This window comes from Mobula hypostoma, unplaced genomic scaffold (assembly GCF_963921235.1).
Source record: "Mobula hypostoma unplaced genomic scaffold, sMobHyp1.1 scaffold_83, whole genome shotgun sequence".
Classification (NCBI taxonomy): Eukaryota; Metazoa; Chordata; class Chondrichthyes; order Myliobatiformes; family Myliobatidae; genus Mobula; species Mobula hypostoma.
Window position 1 is genome coordinate 19884 of NW_026948186.1, and position 18341 is coordinate 38224.

The 18341-nt window shown below is 57.2% G+C and overlaps 1 protein-coding gene across 1 annotated transcript in view; it reads right to left on the bottom strand.

Annotated features, from left to right (window-relative positions):
* Positions 1 to 4309: 4309 nt before the first annotated feature.
* The window catches only part of LOC134341515 (ankyrin repeat domain-containing protein 13D-like), a 42614-nt gene continuing 28582 nt past the window's right edge, over positions 4310 to 18341 (bottom strand). The window contains exons 10-15 of the mRNA XM_063039384.1: positions 14318 to 14448; positions 10800 to 10957; positions 10539 to 10685; positions 9883 to 10043; positions 7996 to 8078; positions 4310 to 5861 (exon numbers count right to left, since the gene is read on the bottom strand). Coding sequence (XP_062895454.1) covers positions 5642 to 5861; positions 7996 to 8078; positions 9883 to 10043; positions 10539 to 10685; positions 10800 to 10957; positions 14318 to 14448 — 900 coding nt within the window. The 3' untranslated portion in view covers positions 4310 to 5641. The remainder of the gene's footprint in view (positions 5862 to 7995; positions 8079 to 9882; positions 10044 to 10538; positions 10686 to 10799; positions 10958 to 14317; positions 14449 to 18341) is intronic.

The window sequence follows — 18341 nt, forward strand, 5'->3', positions numbered from 1 at the left end:
GTTTCCTGCAGTGGGAGAGTCTCGGACCAGAGGACACAGATAGAGTGGATGTGGAGAGGATGTTTCCTGTAGTGGGGGAGTCTCGGAACAGAGGACACAGATAGAGTGGATGTGGAGAGGATGTTTCCTATGGTGGGGGAGTCCAGGACCAGAGGACACAGATAGAGTGGATGTGGAGAGGATGTTTCCTGTAGTGGGGGAGTCTAGGACCAGAGGACACAGATAGAGTGGATGTGGAGAGGATGTTTCCGATCGTGGGGGAGTCTGGGACCAGAGGACACAGATAGAGTGGATGTGGAGAGGATGTTTCCTATACTGGGGGAGTCTAGGACCAGAGGGCACAGATAGAGTGGATGTGGAGAGGATGTTTCCTGTAGTCGGGGAGTCTAGGACCAGAGGACACAGATAGAGTGGATGTGGAGAGGATGTTTCCTGTAGTGGGGGAGTCTAGGACCAGAAGACACAGATAGAGTGGATGTGGAGAGGATGTTTCCTGTAGTGGGGAAGTCTCGGTCCAGAGGACACAGATAGAGTGGATGTGGAGAGGATGTTTCCTATAGTGTGGGAGTCTCGGACCAGAGGACACAGATAGAGTGGATGTGGAGAGGATGTTTCCTATAGTGGGGGAGTCTAGGACCAGAGGACACAGATAGAGTGGATGTGGAGAGGATGTTTCCTGTAGTGGGGGGAGTCTAGGACCAGAGGACACAGATAGAGAGGATGTGGAGAGGATGTTTCCTGTAGTGGGGGAGTCTAGGACCAGAGGACACAGATAGAGTGGATGTGGAGAGGATGTTTCCTATGGTGGGGGGAGTCTAGGACCAGAGGACACAGATAGAGTGGATGTGGAGAGGATGTTTCCTGTAGTGGGAGAGTCTCGGACCAGAGGACACAGATAGAGTGGATGTGGAGGGGATGTTTCCTATAGTGGGTGGAGTCTAGGACCAGAGGACACAGATAGAGTGGATGTGGAGAGGATGTTTCCTATAGTGCAGGAGTCTAGGACCAGAGGACACAGATAGAGTGGATGTGGAGAGGATGTTTCCTGTAGTGGGGGAGTCTAGGACCAGAGGACACAGATAGAGTGGATGTGGAGAGGATGTTTCCTATAGTGAGGGAGTCTAGGACCAGAGGACACAGATAGAATGGATGTGGAGAGGATGTTCCCTATAGTGGGGGAGTCTAGGACCAGAGGACACAGATAGAGTGGATGTGGAGAGGATGCTTCCTATAGTGGGGAGTCTCAGACCAGAGGACACAAATAGAGTGGATGTGGAGGGGATGTTTCCTGTAGTGGTTGAGTCTAGGACCAGAGGACACAGATAGAGTGGATGTGGAGAGGATGTTTCCTATAGTGGGGGAGTCTAGGACCAGAGGACACAGATGGAGTGGATGTGGAGAGGATGTTTCCTGTCTTGGGGGAGTCTAGGACCAGAGGACACAGATAGAGAGGATGTGGAGAGGATGTTTCCTGTAGTGGGGGAGTCTAGGACCAAAGGACACAGATAGAGTGGATGTGGAGAGGATGTTTCCTGTAGTGGGGGAGTCTAGGACCAGAGGACACAGATAGAGTGGATGTGGAGAGGATGTTTCCTATGGTGGGGGAGTCTAGGACCAGAGGACACAGATAGAGTGGATGTGGAGAGGATGTTTCCTGTAGTGGGGGAGTCTAGGACCAGAGGACACAGATAGAGTGGATGTGGAGAGGATGTTTCCTATAGTGAGGGAGTCTAGGACCAGAGGACACAGATAGAATGGATGTGGAGAGGATGTTCCCTATAGTGGGGGAATCTAGGACCAGAGGACACAGATAGAGTGGATGTGGAGAGGATGCTTCCTATAGTGGGGAGTCTCAGACCAGAGGACACAAATAGAGTGGATGTGGAGGGGATGTTTCCTGTAGTGGTTGAGTCTAGGACCAGAGGACACAGATAGAGTGGATGTGGAGAGGATGTTTCCTATAGTGGGGGAGTCTAGGACCAGAGGACACAGATGGAGTGGATGTGGAGAGGATGTTTCCTGTATTGGGGGAGTCTAGGACCAGAGGACACAGATAGAGTGGATGTGGAGAGGATGTTTCCTGTAGTGGGGGAGTCTAGGACCAGAGGACACAGATAGAGTGGATGTGGAGAGGATGTTTCCTATGGTGGGGGAGTCTAGGACCAGAGGACACAGATAGAGTGGATGTGGAGAGGATGTTTCCTGTAGTGGGGGAGTCTAGGACCAGAGGACACAGATAGAGTGGATGTGGAGAGGATATTTCCTGTGGTGGGGGAGTCTCGGACCAGTGGACACAGCCTCAGAACGGAGCGGCGTCCATTTAGAACGGAGACGAGGAGGATTTCCTTTACCAGATGGTGGTGGGCCCGTGGAATTCGTGCCACAGACTCCTGTGAAGGCGAAGTCGTTGGGGGTATTTAAAGAGGTGGTTGATAAGATTCTTGATTATTCGGGGTGTCAAAGGTTACGGGCAGAATGGGGGTCGAGAGGGATAGTAAATCAGCCACGGGGGAATGGCAGAGCAGACCTGATGGGCCCGGAGGGGGCTGGAACGTCCGAGCTGGGAAAGGGGAGAGAGCGAGGCGGGGAAACTTGTGTGAACGAAACAGGAGATGGGAGACGGGCCGAATGTCCTGAACCGTGATAGGTGGAGGGAGAAGGTCGGGGTGGCGGTGGGGGTGGGGGTAGGTCATTCTCAAAGAGAACAGGGTGGTGGGGGGTGGTGGGGAAGAAACAGAAAGGTCCACCACGGGGATAGGAGCTGAGAGAGAGGGACTGAAACGCCCAAAATGACCACTGGAGAAGGGGGTGGGTAGGAATATCATTGACTGGGATAGGAGATGGGAGATGGGCCGAGCTCCCTGGGGCGGCAAAGGAGGCGGTGGAGCGGGGAGGGGATGAGGGCCCAGCTGCCCTGAATCCAAATATATTTATCCAACGAAGACAACCTGGCACTCAATGTCAGGAAGACCACAGATCTGATGGGGGAGCTTCAGGAAAAGGGACTCGGGGAAGCACGTACCGACCCTCCCAGAGGGAGCAGGGGTGGAGGGGAGTGGGCAGCTTCCAGTTCCTCGCTGTCAAGATCTCTTGAGGACTTGTCCCGGCTCCCAACGTCCCATCGGGAGTCTGGTATCTCACCGAAGACTCTCGCAAAGTTCAACAGATGGATAGGTTGGGTGAGTGGGCAAATTGACGGCAGATGCAATTTAATGTGGATAAATGTGAAGTTATCCACTTTGGTGGCAAAAACAGGAAGACAGATTATTACCTGAATGGTGGCCGATTAGGAAAAGGGGAGGTGCAACGAGACCTGGGTGTCATTATACACCAGTCATTGAAAGTGGGCATGCAGGTACAGCAGGCGGTGAAAAAGGCGAACGGTATGCTGGCATTTATAGCGAGAGGATTCGAGTACAGGAGCAGGGAGGTACTACTGCAGTTGTACAAGGCCTTGGTGAGACCACACCTGGAGTATCGTGTGCAGTTTTGCTCCCCTAATCTGAGGAACAACATCCGTGCCATAGAGGGAGTACAAAGAAGGTTCACCAGATTGATTCCTGGGATGGCAGGACTATCATATGATGAAAGACTGGATAAACTGGGCTTGTACTCTCTGGAATTTAGAAGATTGAGGGGGGATCTGATTGAAACGTATAAAATCCTAAAGGGATTGGACAGGCTAGATGCAGGAAGATTGTTCCCGACGTTGGGGAAGTCCAGAACGAGGGGTCACAGTTTGAGGATAAAGGGGAAGCCTTTTAGGACCGAGATGAGGAAAATCTTCTTCACACAGAGAGTGGTGAATCTGTGGAATTCTCTGCAGCAGGAAACAGTTGAGGCCAGTTCATTGGCGATATTTAAGAGGGAGTTAGATATGGCCCTTGTGGCTAAAGGGATCAGGGGGTATGGAGGGAAGGCTGGGGCAGGGTTCTGAGTTGGATGATCAGCCATGATCATACTGAATGACAGTGCAGGCTCGAAGGGCCGAATGGCCTACTCCTGCACCTATTTTCTATGTTTCTATGTAACCAGGGAGGGGAGGAGAGGAGGACATCCTTGCCATAGATAACTGTGTGTCCTCATAATCATAATCACCATGTTGGGATCAGGTTAGGTCCTCAGAGATCTTGACACACAGGAAGGTGAAACGGCTCTCTGTCCACTTCTGATCCCTCTACGAGGATTGGTATGTGTTCCCCTTCCTCTTACCCTTCCTGAAGTCCCCAGTCAGCTCTTTCGTCTGACGGAGCTTGACTGCCAGGGCATTGCGGTGACGGAAATCTGAAGCCGCGTTAAAGTGGCGGAGTTAAGAGCAGTTAACGTTTATTTACAGGGACCTTTCGATAACCCACAGTGAGATTTTTCAGTGGAATACACAGGGACTGCATGCACATCTGATAAAATACACATTCTGGCACTGTTGAACACTGCGAAGAGGGGAGGTGACCGTCCGTGGGTTTCTGTCGCAGTGCGGTCAACTGAGAGGTCAGCCTCCGTGAAATGCTGACAACTAAATGGGCAATGTCCATGGTCATTTTACAGAATGTCACTCACTCCCGTCACACACACTCCTGGGGTCAGTCACAGAGCGAATCTCCCTCCGCACCGTCCCATCACACACTCCCGGGGTCAGACACAGAGTGAATCTCCCTCCGCACCGTCCCATCACACACTCCCGGGGTCAGACACACAGAGTGAATCTCCCCCCGCACCGTCCCATCACACACTCCCGGGGTCAGACACAGAGCGAATCTCCCTCCGCACCGTCCCGTCACACACTCCCGGGGTCAGACACAGAGCGAATCTCCCTCCGCACCGTCCCATCACACACTCCCGGGGTCAGACACAGAGTGAATCTCCCTCCGCACCGTCCGGTCACACACTGCCGGGGTCAGACACAGAGTGAATCTCCCTCCGCACCGTCCGATCACACACTCCCGGGGTCAGACACAGAGCGAATCTCCCTCCACCCCGTCCCATTACACACTCCCGGGGTCAGACACAGAGCGAATCTCCCTCCACACCGTCCCATCACACACTCCCGGGGTCAGACACAGAGTGAATCTCCCTCCGCACCGTCCGGTCACACACTGCCGGGGTCAGACACAGAGTGAATCTCCCTCCACACCGTCCGGTCACACACTGCCAGGGTCAGACACAGAGTGAATCTCCCTCCGCACCGTCCGGTCTCACACTCCCGGGGTCAGACACAGAGCGAATCTCCCTCCGCACCGTCCCATCACACACTCCCGGGGTCAGACACAGAGTGAATCTCCCTCCGCACCGTCCGGTCACACACTGCCGGGGTCAGACACAGAGTGAATCTCCCTCCACACCGTCCCGTCACACACTGCCGGGGTCAGACACAGAGCGAATCTCCCTCCGCACCGTCCCATCACACGCTCCTGGGGTCAGACACAGAGTGAATCTCCCTCCACACCGTCCCATCACACACTCCCGGGGTCAGACACAGAGCGAATCTCCCTCCGCACCGTCCCGTCACACACTCCCGGGGTCGGACACAGTCCTGTCACACACTCCAGGGTACAGGAATGGAGGACGGGGACGGGGGGCGGGGGGGCGAGGTGTGGATGGTGGCAGTTGGGGGGAAGGGTGGGCCGGTGGTGGGGGGGGGGGGTCACTTGTCGGTGAGGGAGAGACGCAGGATCCGCTGGATCTCGTCCTCTTCCCTGCTGAGCTGCCGTTCCCACTCCTCCTGCTCCCGGTGGGACTCCTCCATCGCCGTCTGCAGGGCCGCCGTGTAGCTGTCGGACCGCGACAAGGAGCCGGGAGACCCCGCGGTCCGCGCGCCCTCCCCGGGGCCTCCGCCCCTTCCCGCCAGGCTCTCCCTTATCGCGCTGTGGTGGGGGGGGCGGTGGGAGAGGGACAGGATGAGGGAGGGGGAGGATGAGAGTGAGTCAGACAAAGGGAGGGACAGAGAGGAAGGCAGGAGGGGTGAGAGAGAGGGAAGGGGTAGGCGACAAGAGGACGAGAGAGAGAGAGAGAGACAGATAAAACGTGAAGTTCATTAAAACTGCGGCCGTATCCGGAAAAGGGTGAAGTGACCCGCTTTGGAAGGTGGGATCGGATGGGGTTGGCGGCAGAACTCGGAGCAGAGAGATCTCGGGGTCCACATCCAGAGATCCCACAAAGTTGAGAGGGTGGTGAAGAAGGCGTTTTGGTGTGTTGGCCTTCGTCAGTCGGGGGATTGAGTTCAACAGCCGTTAGGTAACGTTACAGCTCTATACAACCCTGATTAAATATATTAACGTCAATATATATTAATGACTTAGATGAGGGAATTAAATGCAGCATCTCCAAGTTTGCGGATGACACGAAGCTGGGTGGCAGTGTTAGCTGTGAGGAGGATGCTAAGAGGATGCAGGGTGACTTGGATAGGTTGGGTGAGTGGGCAAATTCATGGCAGATGCAATTTAATGTGGATAAATGTGAAGTTATCCACTTTGGTGGCAAAAATAGGAAAACAGATTATTATCTGAATGGTGGCCGATTAGGAAAAGGGGAGGTGCAACGAGACCTGGGTGTCATTATACACCAGTCATTGTAAGTGGGCATGCAGGTACAGCAGGCGGTGAAAAAGGCGAATGGTATGCTGGCATTTATAGCGAGAGGATTCGAGTACAGGAGCAGGGAGGTACTACTGCAGTTGTACAAGGCCTTGGTGAGACCACACCTGGAGTATTGTGAGCAGTTTTGGTCCCCTAATCTGAGGAAAGACATCCTTGCCATAGAGGGAATACAAAGAAGGTTCACCAGATTGATTCCTGGGATGGCAGGACTTTCATATGATGAAAGACTGGATCGACCAGGCTGGAATTTAGAAGATTGAGGGGGGATCTGATTGAGACGTATAAAATCCTAAAGGGACTGGACAGGCTAGATGCAGGAAGATTGTTCCCGATGTTGGGGAAGTCCAGAACGAGGGGTCACAGTTTGAGGATAGAGGGGAAGCCTTTTAGGACCGAGATGAGGAAAAACTTCTTCACACAGAGAGTGGTGAATCTGTGGAATTCTCTGCCACAGGAAACAGTTGAGGCCGGTTCATTGGCTATATTTTAGAGGGAGTTAGATATGGCCCTTGTGGCTAAAGGGATCAGGGGGTATGGAGAGAAGGCAGGTACAGGGTTCTGAGTTGGATGATCAGCCATGATCATAATAAATGGCGGTGCAGGCTCGAAGGGCCGAATGGCCTACTCCTGCACCTATTTTCTATGTTTCTATGATTAGACCCACGCTTGGAGTATTGTGTTCGGTTCTGGTCCCCTCGTTACAGGAAGGATGTGGAAGCTTTCGAGAGGGTGCAGAGGAGATTGACCAGGACGCTGCCTGGATTAGAGAGGGTGCAGAGGAGATTGACCAGGACTCTGCCTGGATTAGAGAGGGTGCAGAGGACATTCACCAGGACGCTGCCTGGATTAGAGAGGGTGCAGAGGAGATTGACCAGGACGCTGCCTGGATTACAGAGGGTGCAGAGGAGATTGACCAGGATGCTGCCTGGATTAGAGAGGATGCAGAGGAGATTGACCAGGACACTGCCTGGTTTAGAGAGGGTGCAGAGGAGATTGACCAGGATGCTGCCTGGATTAGAGAGGGTGCAGAGGAGATTGACCAGGACACTGCCTGGATTAGGGGGCACGTTTTACTGGGAGAGGTTGAGTGAGTGAGGGCTTGTCTCTCTGGAGCGAGGGAGAGTGAGAGATGACTTGGTGGAGCTGTACAAGATGGGAAGAGGCGCAGATCGATTGGACAGCAGAGACTTTTCCCCAGGGCGAACGCAGGGGGGCATAATTTGAAAGCGATTGGAGGGAAGTATGGGGGTAAAGACATTTCCAGCCTCAAAGGCTGACAGGAGAAGGGTGGGGGGCAGGTTACGTGGGAGGGGAGAGTGAGATTGCCCTCGGAGTAGAGGCTGCGGGGGACGGGAGGGGGGCCGGCGGGGTTTTCGGGGCGGGAGCGGGACTGGGCCCTCACCGCGCGAGGGCGGCTTCCTCATCGTACGGTTCCGCCGGGTCGTCGCTGGTCCGCGTGGCACTGAGTGCTTCCCAGATGGTGACCTGCCCGGGGCAGAGGTCGCAGGTCAGGTCCGGAGAGGCTCGTCCGTTTCCGACCCCCACCATCCTCTCTCTCGCCCACTCCCTCCGCCACCCAAACCAAACCCCCCCCGTCTCTCCCCCACTCTCTCTCGCCCACTCCCCGTCCACCCAAAGCAGACCCCCGTCTCTCTCCGTTTGTTTCCCTCCCCTCCCCCTCACTGCGTCCCCCTCCCCCTCACCGTGTCCCCTCCCCTCCCCTGTCCCCTTCCCCTCACCCTGTCCTCTACCCCTCCCCCCTCCCCGAGTCCCCCCTCACCCTCACCCCGTCCACTCCCCTCCCCCTCCCCTGTCCCCTTCCCCTCACCCTGTCCTCTACCCCTCCCCCCTCCACCTCACCCTGTCCCCTCCCGTCCCCCCTCACCCCGTCCCCTCCCCTCCCCCTCACCCTGTCCCCTTCCCTCCCCCTCACCCTGTCCCCATCCCCTCACCTTGTCCCCTACCCCTCCCCTCACCCCGTCCCCTCCCCTCCCCTGCCCCCTCACCCCATCCCGTCCCCTCCCCCTCACCTCATCCCGTCCCCTGACCCCTCACCGTGTCCCCTCCCCTCCCCCTCCCCCTGACCCCGTCCACTCCCCTCCCCCTCCCCCATCCCCTTCCCCTCACCCTGTCCCCTACCCCTCCCCTCACCCCGTCCCCCCACCTCCCCCTCCCCTGTCCCCTATCCCTCCCCCTCACCGTGTCCCCTACCCCTCCCCTCACCCCGTCCCCTCCCCCTCCCCTTCACCCCGTCCCCTCCCCTCCCCTCCTCTGCCCCTCACCCCATCCTGTCCCCTCCCCCTCACCTCGTCCCGTCCCCTGACCCCTCACCCCATCCCGTCCCCTCCCCATCTCACCGCGTCCCATCCCCCTCACCCCGTCCCATCTCCTCCCCCTCACCCACTCCCCTCCACTCCCCTCCCCTCCCCCTCACCCCCTGCCCTCCACTCCCCTCCCCCTCACCCCGTCCCCTCCCCTCCACTCCCCTCCCCCTCACTCCGTCCACTCCCCTCCCCCTCACCGTGTCCCCTCCCCTCCCCCCTCACCCCGTCCCCTCCTCCTCACCCTGTCCCCTTCCCTCCCCCTCACCCTGTCCCCATCCCCTCACCTTGTCCCCTACCCCTCCCCTCCCCCTCCCCTCCCCTGCCCCCTCACCCCATCCCGTCACCTCGTCCCGTCCCCTGACCCCTCACCCCGTCCCGTCCCCTCCCCATCTCACCGCGTCCCATCCCCCTCACCCCGTCCCATCTCCTCCCCCTCACCCACTCCCCTCCACTCCCCTCCCCTCCCCCTCACCCCCTGCCCTCCACTCCCCTCCCCCTCACCCCGTCCCCTCCCCTCCACTCCCCTCCCCCTCACCCCGTCCACTCCCCTCCCCCTCACCGTGTCCCCTCCCCTCCCCCCTCACCCCGTCCCCTCCTCCTCACCCTGTCCCCTTCCCTCCCCCTCACCCTGTCCCCATCCCCTCACCTTGTCCCCTACCCCTCCCCTCCCCCTCCCCTCCCCTGCCCCCTCACCCCATCCCGTCACCTCGTCCCGTCCCCTGACCCCTCACCCCGTCCCGTCCCCTCCCCATCTCACCGCGTCCCCTCCTCCTCACCCTGTCCCCTCCTCTCCCCCCTCACCCGCTCCCCTCCACTCCCCCTCACCCTGTCCCGTCCCCTCCCCCTCACCCCGTCCACTCCCCTCTCCCCTCACCCGCTCCCCTCCACTCCCCTCCCCTCACCGTGTCCCCTCCCCTCCCCCTCCCCTCCCCCTCACCCCGCCCCGTCCCCTCCCCTGTCCCGACCTGGTCGGCCTCCGGGCCGGCTCCCAGCAGGCTCTGCTGGATGGCAAACTGGAGAAGCTCGTCGTCCTCGTCGGGGAGGGGGTCGGGGCGGCCCATCGAGCCCCGGACCGAGTAACCGGCCGGGACCTCGAACACGGAGGGAGCCACCTCGCACTCGCCCACTGCCGCAGGAGCGGGAGGGAGGGAGGGAGGGAGGGGACGGGGGGGGGAAGAGAGAGGGAACCTCAGATCAATTAGTGAGGAGAGACACAAGTCCCCTCTCTCCCCCATCTCTCTCACCCTCCCTCCATCCCCCCTCTCTCCCCATCTCTCCCTCCCTCCATCTCACTCCCTGCACCTCCTCTTCCCTCCGCGTGCTTTCTCTCTCTCTCTCTCTCACACACATCTCCCCAGAGAAATCTCCTCACCACCAGCTGCCCCCCCCCATCCCCGCCCAGGGGCCGGATTTTCCGGGCACCTCTGTGTGGGGACGTGACCCGGCTCCCTTGCACTTTTTCCGCACCGCACCCTGCCACCCGGGTGACCGCCAGACACCCCGCACCTGGCCCTCGCTCGGCTAAACTGCATCTGCCGCCTCTCTGCCCACCCCTGCCACCGACCTACGCCCCGAGGCCCCCGGCCGGTGAACGCCACCTCGCTCCCCCCCCCCCGGTTACCTCGACGACCGCTCTCCGCTCCCGCGCCCCCTTCCCGCCCGGCGGTCGGCGACCGGGCGGGGTAGCTGAGGGAGGAGACGGCCTCCTCTGAGCCGCAGAGGTTTCCGAAGGTGATCCGGGCGTTCAGCATGTGGAACAAAGGGATTTCTGTACGGGGAGAGAAAAAGAAAGATGTGGGGTGCGTCCCTCCCTCCTCCCTCTTCCCCTCCCTCCCCCTCTCTCTGCCCCATCCAGCCTCCCCTCCCCCCCTCAGGCACTCACCGATCTTGACGGGGAAACCGGGGGGCAGGCGCAGGGAGATGAAGTCGCGGAGTTTCCCGAAGTGGGTGTTGCTGATCGCCATGAGGTCGACGATGGGGGAGAGCTGCTCGCTCAGGGAGAGGGGGTAATCTTCGCACAGCCAGAGGGTGGCTTTAAACCTGACCGGGGAGGGGAGGAGAGAGAGGGGGGAGAGGATACTTCAAACTTTATCGTCGCCAAACAATTGATACGAGAACGTACAATCATCACAGCGATATTCAATTTTGCGCTTCCCCGCTCCCTGGAGTACAAATATTAAATATTAAAAATTAGTAAATATTAAACATTTAAATTATAAATCATAAATGGAAAATAGAAAAATGGGAAGTAAGGTAGTGCAAAAAAGCCGAGAGGCAGGTCCGGATATTTGGAGGGTACAGCCCAGATCCGGGTCAGGATCCGTTCAGCAGTCTTATCACAGTTGGAAAGAAGCTGTTCCCAAATCTGGCCGTACGAGTCTTCAAGCTCCTGAGCCTTCTCCCGGAGGGAAGAGGGACGGAAAGTGTGTTGGCTGGGTGGGTCGTGTCCTTGATTATCCCGGCAGCACTGCTCCGACAGCGTGCGGTGTAAAGTGAGTCCAAGGACGGAAGATTGGTTTGTGTGATGTGCCGGGCCGTGTTCACGATCTTCTGCAGCTTCTTCCGGTCTTGGACAGGACAACTTCCATACCAGGTTGTGATGCACCCTAGGAGAATGCTTTCTACGGTGCATCTATAAAAATTAGTGAGGGTTTTAGGGGACAGGCCAAATTTCTTTAGCTTTCTCAGGAAGTAAAGGCGCTGGTGGGCCTTCTTGGCAGTGGACTCTGCTTGGTTGGACCAAGTCAGGTCATTTGTGATACTGACCCCGAGGAACTTAAAGCTTTTGACCTGTTCCACTTGCACACCACCGATGTAAATTGGGTTATGCGGTCCGCTACTCCTTCTGAAGTCAACAACCAATTCCTTCGTCTTGCTGACGTTGAGGGATAGGTTATTGTCTTCGCACCATGCCACCAGGTTCTTAATTTCCTCTCTGTACTCAAACTCTTCATTGCCCGAGATACAGCCTACAACTGTTGTGTCGTCAGCAATCTTATATATTGAGTTTGATGGAGACTGGGTTACACAATCATGGGTGTACAGTGAGTACAGCAGGGGTCTGAGTACACAGCCTTGTGGGGCGCCGGTGCTCAGAGTGATTGTAGAGGAGAGATTGTCCCCTGTTTTTACAGCCTGGGTCCTGGGTACGGACAGAGAGAGAGGGAGAAGAGGGAGAGATGTAGATGAAGAGAGAGGAGGGACGAGAGAGAGGTGGGAGAAAGAGGAGAGGGAGAAAGGAAGGGAAACAGAAAATAGACAACACACAATAGGTGCAGGAATAGGCCATTCGGCCCCTTCGAGCCAGCACCGCCATTCACTGTGATCATGGCTGATCACCCACGATTAGTATCCAGTTCCTGCCTTATCCCCATAACCTTTGATTCCGCTATCTTTAAGAGCTCTGTCCATCTCTTTCTTGAAAGCATCCAGAGACTTGACCTCCACAGCCTTCTGGGGCAGAGCATTCCACATATCCACCAATCTCTGGGAACAAATATCCATCAGCGGGAACATGCTTCCTGCCTCCAGCGTGTCCAATCCCTTAATAATCTTATATGTTTCAATAAGATCCCCTCTCATCTTTCTAAATTCCACAAGGCGACAAGACAAAGGAGCAGAAGTCGGCCATTCGGCCCATCGAGTCTGCTCCGCCATTTTATCATGAGCTGATCCATTCTCCTCCGTCTTCTCACCGTAACCTTTGATGCCCTGGCTACTCAGATACCTATCAATCTCTGCCTTAAATACACCCAATGACTTGGCCTCCACTGCTGCCCGTGGCAACAAATTCCACAGATTCACCACCCTCTGGCTAAAAAAATTTCTTCTCATCTCTGTTCTGAGTGGGCGCCCTTCAATCCTTAAGTCATGCTCTCTCGGACTAGACTCCCCCACCATGGGAAACAACTTTGCCACATCCACTCTGTCCATGCCTTTCAACATTCGAAATGTTTCTATGAGGTCTCCCCTCATTCTTCTAAACTCCCAGGAATACAGTCCAAGAGCGGTCAAATGTTCCTCATAGGTTAACCCTCTCATTCCCGGAATCATTCTAGTGAATCTTCTCTGTACCCTCTCCAACGTCAGTACATCCTTTCTTAAATAAGGAGACCAAAACTGCCCACAGTACTCCAAGTGAGGTCTCACCAGTGCCTTATAGAGCCTCAACATCACATCCCTGCTCCTATACTCTATTCCTCCGGAAATGAATGCCAACATTGCATTCGCCTTCTTCACCACCGACTCAACCTGGAGGTTAACCCTCACCTGTACGAGGACTCTCAAGTCCCGTTGCATCTCAGAACTTTGAACTCTCTCCCCATTTAAATAATAGTTTGCCCATTTATTTTTTCTGCCAAAGTGCATAACCATACACTTTCCAACATTGTATTTCACTTGCCACTTCTTTGCCCATTCTTCCAATCTCTCCAAATCTCTCTGCAGACTCTCCGTTTCCTCAGCACTACCGGCCCCTCCACCTATCTTCGTATCATCAGCAACATCCTTCCTGATGGTTGAGGGGTGATAACTGTTCCTGAACCTGGTGGTGTGGGTCCTGAGGCTCCTGTACCTCCTTCCTGATGGTTGAGGGGTGATAACTGTTCCTGAACCTGGTGGTGTGGGACCTGATGCTTCTGTATCTCCTTCCTGATGGTTGAGGGGTAATAACTGTCCCTGAACCTGGTGGTGTGGGTCCTGAGGCTCCTGTACCTCCTTCCTGATGGTTGAGGGGTAATAACTGTCCCTGAACCTGGTGGTGTGGGTCCTGAGGCTCCCGTACCTCCTTCCTGATGGTTGAGGGGTGATAACTGTCCCTGAACCTGGTGGTGTGGGTCCTGAGGCTCCTGTCCCTCCTTCCCGATGGTTGAGGGGTGATAACTGTCCCTGAACCTGGTGGTGTGGGTCCTGAGGCTCCTGTACCTCCTTCCTGATGGCAGCAGTGAGAAGCGAGCACGTCCTGGGTGGTGGGGGTCCCTGATGATGGATGCTGCTTCCCTGTAGACGTGCTCAATGGTGGGGAGGGCTTTACCCGTGACGGACTGGGCCGTATCCACTACCTTTTGTTGGATTTTCCGTTCGAGGGTATTGGCGTTGCCGTCCCAGACTGCGATGCAGCCAGTCGACAAACTCTCCACCGCACATCTGCAGAAGTTTGTCAAAGTTTTAGACGCCGTGACGAATCTCCGCAAACTCTTCAGGAAGTCGAGATGCTGCCGTCCTTTCTTCTAAATTGCTCCAGGTCTCTGAGACGATGAATTTAAACTGGCTGAGCCTCTCCACCTCTCATCCCGCGATGATCACTGGCTCGTGGACCCCTGGTTCTCCTCCCCGACTGCTGGCGTTGAGCGGGACCGATCGGTCGCACACCCTCCCCCCCCCACCACGAGCCCTCCTCACCTCTGCACCTTCAGGCTGAGCTCCAGCGGCCGGCCGATGTCCCGGGACTGCAGGTCCACCTCGGGGTCGAAGTACTGCTCAGCCGTCACCTCGGAGGGGCTGGGCTGGACGCCGCTCGGAGCCGAGGGTCCCTGGGGAGAGGGAGGGATGGGGAGCGAGGGATAGGGAGAGAGGAGGGGAGATTGGGGTGGAGAGGGGGAAGGGGAAAGATTCGGAGAAGGGTAAGAGGGGAGAAAGAGAGGAGAGATGGGGAGAAGAACGGAGAGAGGAGAGAGAGGAAGAGAGGGGAGAGAGCGTGGAGAGACGGGGACGGAGGAGAGGAGAGACAGATGGAGAGATAGAGATGGGGAGAGTTGGGGAGTGAGGGAGGGAGTGATAGAGAGATCGAGATGGGGAGAGGGAGGGATGGGGGAGAGATGGGGAACGAGGGAGAGAGAGAGGGGGGAGCGAGGGAGAGAGAGGAGGGGAGATTGGGTGGAGGGGGGAAGGGGAGAGATTCGGAGAAGGGTAAGAGGGGAGAAAGAGAGGAGAGATGGGGAGAAGAACGGAGAGAGGGGAGATGTGGTGGAGAGACGGGGACGGAGGAGAGGAGAGACAGATGGAGAGATAGAGATGGGGAGAGTTGGGGAGTGAGGGAGGGAGTGATAGAGAGATCGAGATGGGGAGAGGGAGGGATGGGGGAGAGATGGGGAATGAGGGAGAGAGAGGGGGGGAGCGAGGGAGAGAGAGGAGGGGAGATTGGGTGGAGGGGGGAAGGGGAGAGATTCGGAGAAGGGTAAGAGGGGAGAAAGAGAGGAGAGATGGGGAGAAGAACGGAGAGAGGGGAGATGTGGTGGAGAGACGGGGACGGAGGAGAGGAGAGACAGATGGAGAGATAGAGATGGGGAGAGTTGGGGAGTGAGGGAGGGAGTGATAGAGAGATCGAGATGGGGAGAGGGAGGGATGGGGGAGAGATGGGGAATGAGGGAGAGAGAGAGGGGGGAGATGGGGAGAGAGGAGGGGAGATTGGGTGGAGGGGGGAAGGGGAGAGATTCGGAGAAGGGTAAGAGGGGAGAAAGAGAGGAGAGATGGGGAGAAGAACGGAGAAAGGAGAGAGAGGAAGAGAGGGGAGAGAGGGTGGAGAGACGGGGACGGAGGAGAGGAGAGACAGATGGAGAGATAGAGATGGGGAGAGTTGGGGAGTGAGGGAGAGAGTGATAGAGAGATCGAGATGGGGAGAGGGAGGGATGGGGGAGAGATGGGGAACGAGAGGGATGGGGAGCGAGGGAGAGAGAGGAGGGGAGATTGGGTGGAGAGGGGGAAGGGGAAAGATTCGGAGAAGGGTAAGAGGGGAGAAAGAGAGGAGAGATGGGGAGAAGAACGGAGAGAGGAGAGAGAGGAAGAGAGGGGAGATGTAGTGGAGAGACGGGGACGGAGGAGAGGAGAGACAGATGGAGAGATAGAGATGGGGAGAGTTGGGGAGTGAGGGAGGGAGTGATAGAGAGATCGAGATGGGGAGAGGGAGGGATGGGGGAGAGATGGGGAAAGAGAGGGATGGGGAGCGAGGGAGAGGGAGAGAGGGGGAGATGGGGAGAGAGGAGGGGAGATTGGGTGGAGAGGGGGAAGGGGAGAGATTCGGAGAAGGGTAAGAGGGGAGAAAGAGAGGAGAGATGGGGAGAAGAACGGAGAGAGGAGAGATGTGGTGGAGAGACGGGGACGGAGGAGAGGAGAGACAGATGGAGAGATAGAGATGGGGAGAGTTGGGGAGTGAGGGAGGGAGTGATAGAGAGATCGAGATGGGGAGAGGGAGGGATGGGGGAGAGATGGGGAACGAGAGGGATGGGGAGCGAGGGAGAGAGAGAGGGGGGAGATGGGGAGAGAGGAGGGGAGATTGGGTGGAGATGGGGAGGAAAGATTCGGAGAAGGGTAAGAGGGGAGAAAGAGAGGAGAGATGGGGAGAAGAACGGAGAGAGGAGAGAGAGGAAGAGAGGGGAGAGAGGGTGGAGAGACGGGGACGGAGGAGAGGAGAGACAGATGGAGAGATAGAGATGGGGAGAGTTGGGGAGTGAGGGAGAGAGTGATAGAGAGATCGAGATGGGGAGAGGGAGGGATGGGGAGAGATGGGGAACGAGGGAGAGAGAGAGGGGGGAGCGAGGGAGAGAGAGGAGGGGAGATTGGGGTGGAGAGGGGGAAGGGGAAAGATTCGGAGAAGGGTAAGAGGGGAGAAAGAGAGGAGAGATGGGGAGAAGAACGGAGAGAGGAGAGAGAGGAAGAGAGGGGAGAGAGGGTGGAGAGACGGGGACGGAGGAGAGGAGAGACAGATGGAGAGATAGAGATGGGGAGAGTTGGGGAGTGAGGGAGAGAGTGATAGAGAGATCGAGATGGGGAGAGGGAGGGATGGGGAGAGATGGGGAACGAGGGAGAGAGAGAGGGGGGAGATGGGGAGAGAGGAGGGGAGATTGGGGTGGAGAGGGGGAAGGGGAAAGATTCGGAGAAGGGTAAGAGGGGAGAAAGAGAGGAGAGATGGGGAGAAGAACGGAGAGAGGAGAGAGAGGAAGAGAGGGGAGATGTGGTGGAGAGACGGGGACGGAGGAGAGGAGAGACAGATGGAGAGATAGAGATGGGGAGAGTTGGGGAGTGAGGGAGAGAGTGATAGAGAGATCGAGATGGGGAGAGGGAGGGATGGGGAGAGATGGGGAACGAGGGAGAGAGAGAGGGGGGAGCGAGGGAGAGAGAGGAGGGGAGATTGGGGTGGAGAGGGGGAAGGGGAAAGATTCGGAGAAGGGTAAGAGGGGAGAAAGAGAGGAGAGATGGGGAGAAGAACGGAGAGAGGAGAGAGAGGAAGAGAGGGGAGATGTGGTGGAGAGACGGGGACGGAGGAGAGGAGAGACAGATGGAGAGATAGAGATGGGGAGAGTTGGGGAGTGAGGGAGAGAGTGATAGAGAGATCGAGATGGGGAGAGGGAGGGATGGGGAGAGATGGGGAACGAGGGAGAGAGAGAGGGGGGAGCGAGGGAGAGAGAGGAGGGGAGATTGGGGTGGAGAGGGGGAAGGGGAAAGATTCGGAGAAGGGTAAGAGGGGAGAAAGAGAGGAGAGATGGGGAGAAGAACGGAGAGAGGGGAGATGTGGTGGAGAGACGGGGACGGAGGAGAGGAGAGACAGATGGAGAGATAGAGATGGGGAGAGTTGGGGAGTGAGGGAGGGAGTGATAGAGAGATCGAGATGGGGAGAGGGAGGGATGGGGAGAGATGGGGAACGAGGGAGAGAGAGAGGGGGGAGCGAGGGAGAGAGAGGAGGGGAGATTGGGGTGGAGAGGGGGAAGGGGAAAGATTCGGAGAAGGGTAAGAGGGGAGAAAGAGAGGAGAGATGGGGAGAAGAACGGAGAGAGGAGAGAGAGGAAGAGAGGGGAGATGTGGTGGAGAGACGGGGACGGAGGAGAGGAGAGACAGATGGAGAGATAGAGATGGGGAGAGTTGGGGAGTGAGGGAGGGAGTGATAGAGAGATCGAGATGGGGAGAGGGAGGGATGGGGGAGAGATGGGGAAAGAGAGGGATGGGGAGCGAGGGAGAGAGAGGGGGGGAGATGGGGAGAGAGGAGGGGAGATTGGGTGGAGAGGGGGAAGGGGAGAGATTCGGAGAAGGGTAAGAGGGGAGAAAGAGAGGAGAGATGGGGAGAAGAACGGAGAGAGGGGAGATGTGGTGGAGAGACGGGGACGGAGGAGAGGAGAGACAGATGGAGAGATAGAGATGGGGAGAGTTGGGGAGTGAGGGAGGGAGTGATAGAGAGATCGAGATGGGGAGAGGGAGGGATGGGGGAGAGATGGGGAACGAGAGGGATGGGGAGCGAGGGAGAGAGAGAGGGGGGAGATGGGGAGAGAGGAGGGGAGATTGGGGTGGAGAGGGGGAAGGGGAAAGATTCGGAGAAGGGTAAGAGGGGAGAAAGAGAGGAGAGATGGGGAGAAGAACGGAGAGAGGAGAGAGAGGAAGAGAGGGGAGAGAGGGTGGAGAGACGGGGACGGAGGAGAGGAGAGACAGATGGAGAGAT